At 40.0% G+C, this 8459-nt stretch overlaps 1 protein-coding gene across 1 annotated transcript in view; it reads right to left on the reverse strand.

Annotated features, from left to right (window-relative positions):
* Positions 1-754: 754 nt before the first annotated feature.
* LOC108971836 (protein dead ringer) overlaps positions 755-8459 on the reverse strand; it is a gene marked incomplete in the record, with an annotated part of 79675 nt that continues 71970 nt past the window's right edge. Inside the window, 4 exon segments of the mRNA XM_018938145.1 lie at positions 755-1936; positions 2490-3256; positions 3385-3956; positions 4028-4175. Of these exon segments, the coding sequence (XP_018793690.1) occupies positions 1539-1936; positions 2490-3256; positions 3385-3956; positions 4028-4175 (1885 nt within the window).

The following is an 8459-nucleotide window of genomic DNA, read 5'->3' on the forward strand; positions in this document are numbered from 1 at the left end:
TATTATTCACCTTTTAGCACAGCGGGAATGAACATGTTCTTATTGAAAATAAATTAACTGCAAATTAAATTGCTTTTTTGTAATGAAATTCATTTTCTAAATTTACTTCAAAGCGTTGGCATTCGCTTTTATCATAAATATATATGTTATATGTGTGTGTGTATGTACTACATGTGACGAAATCTTAAGGGTAGAGTTTTTTCGTGTTCTTTTTATTGCTTTTAAGCATAATTTCTAACCTACAATTAGTTATTGTATGCATATTTGTTATGTTCACATGCACTTCTTAACTCTTAGCTTAGATTTATTTATGGTAATATGTTATACGAATAGGTAGTAATTACATTTATTATTATTTATTATTTTTTTTATAAATAAAAGCAAAAAATGTGGAAAAATCAAATTATAAAATAAGCGTTTTCAAAGTTATACAAAATTTACAAAAAAGTGCTTAAATATTATTATTAAATATTAATTATTATTATTATATTTTTTAGAAACTTTAAGGATGCTTTAATGTACAGTAATATTTCGTCGAGTAGCTAACTTCTCAGAGTTTATAATTAAATTATTTTCTAAGCTTAAGTTAATTAGTGCTCAATTATCGCAGCAATTTTTTGCTTGCTTCAAGACTTCAGTAGTATTTTTATAAGTAGGTTTATGTATGTACATATGTATGTTTAAAAAATGATATCCTTTGGTATTCTTTTTTATAGTTTATGCGCATACGCGCGTCATTTCTACGCTTTGTTTGAACGAAATGCTGTTTAAGCAGTTTTCAATTATATATATGTATAACTTTTTCAAATAAAGAAGTTCGGTCTACAGTTAAGTTCAACTCTTTTTGCAGCCATTTAAAGACGTCACTATTTACATTTGCTATTTAGACATGAATCTGGTAGCTACTAAAGCTTTAACTTTCACCGAAACGCTTTATTAAGCTTTAGGCACAACGAAAGCTTCCAAGCGCTTTAGTTTGTCGAGGCTGAACGCCTGAGAAGGTCTTGTTTTGGATCTGTTATTACAGTGAGAATTACAAAGATACGGCTTCGTGTTCTTATACTAACTTTAGGGTTTCTAGGAATTGGTGCTGCAACACCTTCATCTGCAGGACCAATATATTTCTGCATTATTTTATTATAACGAACTTATCACTCACTTGCGCAATGCTATAATTACAATTATTATATGCGTCTTTATAATTTTCTAAATCTTAGACTAAACATTTAACTTATGCGTCTAGTTTATTTTTATAGTGCTGTAGTTCTCCACGTTTAGCCGGTACTCCGCCCCTAGCTAGCAAGCGAAGCGCGTGTAGTGGATATTTTGGAATTCATTTTGCTCCGCAGCTGCTCAGTAGTGTGCACGGCAGCGCTACAAGGAGGCATAAACAGTTCCCTTTCCTTTTCTGCTTCAGTTTCAGTTTATAAACCTGTTTCTGTTTCTAATACGATTTCAGTTTTCTTTTCATTTTCTGTTTCTACTCAATTCTCACCTTAGCACTTGCGTTCAAGGTACTCTACATACTTGTTTTTTGTCTAAGACGCCGTCATAACGGCATCATTTACGTTACTCTCATTTAGCGCACTCTTATTGGCCGTGTTGACCGACAAACCGTTGCCATCATTTTTGCTCATATTTCTGGGTGTAGTTTCGTCGTTGCTTGTTGTGCTAGCTAAATCGGCCATGTCCTCATCTTCGATGTCACCATCAGCACCGCTTGTACCGCTGCCGCTCACATTTTTGGCTTCCTCTGCTGTCGGATCCACCAAATCGTTATTTTCATCGTCTTCGTTTATCCTTTGCAAAGGGTTTACACTTGAGCGTGATGCGTCATTGGAATTGCTAGTGGTATTGGCAATAAGCACACCCGAATAGTTCACGCCATTCAATTCGAGATTAACGACCAGCTGTTGTGCGCCATTAGCGTTGGTGCCTTTGTGGTAGAGAGAGAAATAGAAAAATTATTCTAGGATTTTTAAAAATTATTTTACAATACTTTGAAATTATAAATTTTAGTTTTCCTTAAAAAGAAATTGATAAAGCTCCAAAAGCTCCGAGGAAATTAAAAAAGCTGCGGAAATCTGCGCCTGAAAACTTTATCTAAGGTTTCAGCAGAAATATAATATGTTCCTGAGAGCTTTATCTAAATCTTCAAAAGCTCCACAGAAATGACGAAAGCTCCGGTTTATGATATTTATTGCAAAACTTTGAAATTAAAATTATTGTTTTATTCAGAAAATATATTTTGAAAAAGCTCCAAAAGCTGCAAGGAAACTAAAAGAAAATCTCCGGAAATCTGTCCTTGAAAGCTTTATCTAATGATTCAAAAGAAATTTGTCTAAGAAAGTTTTTGGCAAAGTTTCCAAAGCTCCATAAAAATTACTAAAGCTCTTATTTATGGGTTTACGATATTTACTGCTTATAATAATATCAGTCAACATATGGTATCTACAACAATCAAACAAAACTTTTTATTCTGTACTCACCGTTACGTGACACACGAAATTGCATGCCCGACAACAGATTCAACGCATCCTCGACGCCACCTAAACTGGGGCTATTTGATTGTGCACGCCCGGCGCCACTACTGCTACAATCCATGGCCGTTGAGCCACCATTGTTATGCTGGTTCGGCAGGTGTTTCTTCTTTGTGGATACCGGTGAAATGTGACCGCTAACATTGTCACCACAAGCATTGTTGCCATTGCTGCTGTCAGCACCTACGCCAGCGGTCGAAGTCGCACTAGTCGAGGGAGAATTTTCAAGGGCTGAATCGTCAGACTTGTCCTGATTGCCGCTGGCGTTCTTGACGAGATGTTGATGATGCGGCATTTGTAGGTTGTGTGGCAAGTGATGAAGTTGCTGCAGATGATGATGCAGATGCTGATGATGGTGACCATTTAACGCGGGGCGATTGGACTCTACGTCTTGTGTCATTGAGTTGTTGGTGGTGTTGTGCGTATCGGTGTCATCATCGCCATCCTCACCGTCCTCACCATCGGAGTCTTGTGGCAGATGATTGTTGCTCTTATTGTTTTGTTGGTGGAAATTGGCGGCAGCCGCGGCGGCTGCTGCGGCCATACTCGACGGTAAATAGAAACCAGCTGGAAAATTCAGTGCGCTACGTTTCACCGGCGGCGATTGATTATGGAAATCGTCGCGATCACACGGTTCGGGCGATTGTTCGTGTTCGCGTTCGCGTTTGATGTTGTTAATGTTTGGCGGTGAGTCGGAAAGGTTGAGAGCCTCACTGCTAGAAAGAGTTCGGAAAAGTAAATATTGTGCTTAGTATGGTTTCAAACCGAAATAACCGAAAGAAATGTGTTGCACACTTGAGTCGCACAGATGGCGCGCTGTCTATTAAATGCTTCATATACTCACTTTTGTTCGTTTAAGCTTGGCACGCTCATTGTGTTTACTCCGCCGATAATCCCCGCTCCACTTCCCTGTGGTGAGGCGTTCATCGATACTGGCGGGCTGGTGTTGTTGTGATACATTTGCCAAAGCGCGACGCGTGAAATGTCCAAAGCGTTCATCGCCTCATGAGCAACGGCCTCTGGACTTGTTGAACGTTGACGCTGTTGTTGTTTGACGTGCGCACCATTACTACTGCCAGTCGCTCCAAGACGCGCCAAAGTCGCTGCATCGCCACCCACATTGCTGCCAGCGGCCGCTGCTGCCGCCGCAACCGCCGCCGCAGCAGCAGCGTTGCTATGTTGCTCCTTCTTCACCTGCATCAATTTAATATACTCCACCATGCGCTGCTCCAATTCGTGCGTCACCAAGTTCGGCATTTGACCCATTTGTCCAAAGGAGGGCGCCATCAGTCTGTGGTGTGCGGCGGCGGCTGCAGCCGCTGCTTGCACTTGCTGATTGTTGGCGGCGTGTGTGACCAGCGCCAATGGCGACATTTGTTGTATGCCGCCGGGCAACTGTGGACGTCCAATTTGTGGCTGCATTTGCGAAAAAGCGGAAATACATACATGTTTTGAAGAAATATGAAAATTGTTACTGCTTTACTCACCATTTGCAATTGAGCGTGCATGGCCTCGTATTGGCCATAACTGGAGCGACGGCCCTCGCGCCGATTGCCGTCAATGGCCGCCTGCAGCTCGGAAGGTGTACTCAGATTCTTCTTATCGCATTCGTAGGGGTAAAGATATTTCATGTATCTGTAAGTGGAAAGAGAGCGAGTGTGGGATTTAGTTGATTATTAAAAAAAATGTATAAAAACTTGATTGTGCTCAAAAAGAGCCAACATTCAGAAGCTAAAAGTTGATATATGTAAATGCATCTCTGCGCGAGCAAAATATGAAGCACACGTTGTCGCACTCGCGATTTGGCTCTCACGTCACTGTTGAAAGTCATAACGATATCGTAGATAATTTCTTCTATCTGGAAAGGTTCTGCGGAAGACTAACGGTCCTTTGCGCACTGGCAACGGAGAATATCGCAGTCGCTAGAACGATGAGCCGCACGATCTTGAATTAGGAGACACGGCTACGCTGCCGAAAGGAGGAAAACACTGCGGCTGTGAGAGTATTCGACGCAGTACCCGTCGTGGGAAGCAGAGGAAGACCTCAACACTGTTGTAAACTCGTCTATAATCGCGAAGGCTGTGTCTAAGGCAACTGTGTAATCTCTGAACAATTTGTTCAGATCAGAAACACAGAAACTGACCGATCAACAACACGTTGTTTTCATTTGAGAACGGTATTATAGCTTCGTGGCAACATAAGTTAATGTTCCTGAGACTCTCACAAGAGGCAAAAGATTTCTTATGACTCCATCGCTGTCTCTTTTATAAAAAAAAGATTCCCCACACCTACTAAATGACTCAGCTAGTTATTTAATGAAATGACAAATAAAAACCTCGATCAAATATTCTACCTTTTATAATAAGACTTAATCAAAAATTTGCATTACTTTCATTTATGCCGACACCCTCACCGAACAAAAACTTCACCGGCGCATTAATTGAGATAAACAAACAGAAAATATACGAATATTTGATGCGTGAACCGTGTCATCATCCTTCCAGCAAGAAATGCCAACATCATGATCACCCTCGGAGACGAATGCTTATCATCTAGGTACGATCATTGCGCTTCGTTGGACCTAAATCAACAAAACATTTCAATTGTTGCACTTATCCAGCAACTGCAAGCAGCAGCAGCGACAGTGAAGTGTGGGAAAGAGAGAAGCGCGCAGTGCGAAGAAAAGGAGGCAGCGCGGAAGAGTTAGAAATAATAAGACAAACTTGAGTGACGTGACAAAATGCAAATGCGAAATCTCCAAATGAGTAAACACGACGATGATCGACTGATCGAAGGCAAGCGGAGACAACAAGCGACACTGCCGCTGCCGTCAAAATATGCGGCAGCAAGCGTTGCCGGTTTTATAAAAGTAATGTTTATTAAATATTTAAATAAGTACGAGCACTACTAACGCAATCGAACGAGACTGAGTCAGTGATGAAATGAGGAATTACAATGATCGTTTGCTGCGCTGGCGAACGCTGATCGTCGCACATCGAACATTGGTCGTTGACGTTTTGACGAGAGTGGCGGCTGATTGCAGAAAGAGTTGTTGTGGTGCAGCCTTTGATTGTGTTAATTAAATTAAAAGAACGCTAATGGAAGCCAACACAAACATGAGCGCATAAGGAAAAACAATGTGAAAAGAAGACGTGTGGAATGGTGTCTGCTTTAGTAAGCAGGAGGCGACGCAGCCGGCAAATGCGGCGCTCCGTTGAGCTATGGCATAGTCAGGAGGCAATATGCAAATGAAATAAATGCCTGCAACACATGTGAAGGCAACAGCGGCGGCGAGCGAACGGAGTGTTGACAGGTGTTTATGCAAAGGACAATGCCGTGGAGTTTCATTGGTTGAAGAATCTCATTTTAGTTGGTTTCTAAAAATCGAGTTTGTAAAATTTGGTAAGAATTTTAGTCAAAAGAGTAACTAAGAACTCCTACTTATGCGTTTCACGTTTGGGAAAGAAAGGGTTCTTTGATTTAGCTATGACTAGCTGAACTAGTCACTCAGTTTTTGGGATATCGATCAGAAATTTTACACATGTCCGTTTCTCCCCACGAAGCTGCTTTTTTGTCAGAAACACCGATATCGGAGTACTATAGGTTATAGCTGTCATACAAACTGAACGTTCGAAATCAAGTGTTTGTATAGAAAATTTTTTTATTTGACAAGATATCTTCATGAAACTTGGCATGGATTTTTTTCGAAGACAACAGTAAAATCTCCGAGCAAAATGTTCAGATCGAACAACTATAGCATATAGCTGCCATACAAACTGGCCGATCCAGTTGAGGTTGTTGTATGAAAAACTTTTTTTCGCGGTCTTCAGTCGGAATAAATCCTTGAGTCAACTTAATTTTGAGGTCTGAGGCAGTATCATATTTGTAACCTGAAAATTATTTCCGCCGCCCATGTCGAAACGGCATCTTTATGTTGTCGGCACCTAAAGCAACTTGTCTCAAATGAAGGTAAATATGTGTGTATGTATATATTTGCATATGTATGTATGTATGTATGTATGTATATGTGTGTGTGTTTTTCCATTTGCCGACATCGGCTGGTGGTAATTGCACCATTACCGATTCAGGTGTTTACCCACATCAAACGTCTGCCCAAGCACCAGCAACATCTGTACGTTCACAGCGAATACATAGGCATATTGACTGTCACACACATACACGCACACTCCGACACATTTTAATGCAAATAAAACGCAGCTATGCAGGCTGATCAATGGTGCTAATAAATGATGTTATTGTTGTTGTCGCGCCGCACGCTATTTTTGTTGTTGTAGAAAGTTTTAATGTTGTAGTTATTTGTTGTTGTTTTTGTTGTAACCATTTTTTGTTTTTGTATTTATTGTTATTGCAGTTTTTGCTGTTGTTGTTGTTGAATATTGCGGAACTTTAGTTGTTTTAGCAGTTGCCAGTCAAATTAAAATTTCAACAGACAGCATATAACAACAACAACTACTACAATAATAAAATAATTAGCATTTAAAATAGTAATCATTACCATCATAATGCCAATGGTAATTTGGAGTTGGCCGTAGCAGCTGAAGTGCCATAAAGTACTAATGAGACGCTGCTGCATATATGTAAGTATGTATGTATGCACTCCATACCGATAGAGCGCCAAGCACTATAACCTCTTTCGTCCTCCGGTTAGCCTACGGTGTTTATATAAGAAATCTTCCTGTCTACGCCATATAAACTCAGCTGAGTACATACATATGTACATACTGTCTAAATAGCCAAGCACTTCAACCCTTCTTGCACTTGGCAACACAAAAACACACACACACACACAACTTATGCACAGATATATATGTAAATTTGTGGCAGTGCCCAACTCTTTGACCGCCTGTTGCTTCCTTTCCATTTTGATTTCATATTTGCACGGCAATTCAAGTGAAACATCCATCTGTCCGGAGTACACAAAACAACAATAGCAACAACACAGGTGCTGATCCGAGGCTATGCAAGGATACTTGCCGGCTATTTGCTGGCTATCAACGACGCACAGATCATTGATCATTCAAGCACAACGCTCCACACGCCATAGTCATGGCTAATTGTTGGCTTAAACGCGCTCAATCTGAGTCCGACTCTGACTCTGACTTCGCTTATGCCCTACGAAGCTTTGCTCTTCCTCCTTTTTTTTATTTTTATATCACCTTTGTGTAGCTTAACTCTTATTGCCTGTTTGTTTTAGTTTCCCAGCGTGTTGTTGTTTTAACAAAAAACAGTTCGCGTCTTTGCATGTAACATCAGCACGCAATGTCCGTTACATTTGCATAAAAATGAGAGTATACGGCTAAGTGTGTGTGTGTGAGGTAGGTATGTGTGCGTGTTTGAGAAACCATCTTAATTGTTTACTGTTGACTGATTTCTGTAGTGTTTATTAATTAAATGCAAAATATGGCATCCACTGGCCGGAACTCTTGAGTTCAGTGCAGGCGACAAGACAGCAGGGTAGGAATGATGCCGAGCACTTTTAATGTGCAATCTGCCTTAGCAATAGCCTTAAAAATACGCAAGGAGACGGCGATAAAATCCATAGCAGCATATTCACTTGGTTATAGAGTAACCTCACTTTCTACGTAAGAACATAAACAAACGGAAGAAAACATGTTAACATCGGCTGCAGCGATCTATAATACCATTCACAGGCGCATTTTACTATATATATCATTAAAGGTACAAAAAGATATTTATATTGATTCTGTCAGTCGGAGGTCTGATCTAAACAATATGCTTCGGATACCGTAGCCTTGGGAAATATTCCATATCAAATTTCGTGAAGGCTTCTTCGTAAATAAAAAAATTTCCAAACTAGGACTTGATATTAATTGATGATTTTGTATCAAAAAAAAATACAAAAAAAAACTAAAAGACAAGAAAAAAATAAAAAATAAA

The sequence above is a fragment of the Bactrocera latifrons genome, unplaced genomic scaffold, assembly GCF_001853355.1.
Source record: "Bactrocera latifrons isolate USDA-ARS-PBARC rearing strain unplaced genomic scaffold, ASM185335v1 scaffold_36, whole genome shotgun sequence".
Taxonomy (NCBI): domain Eukaryota; kingdom Metazoa; phylum Arthropoda; class Insecta; order Diptera; family Tephritidae; genus Bactrocera; species Bactrocera latifrons.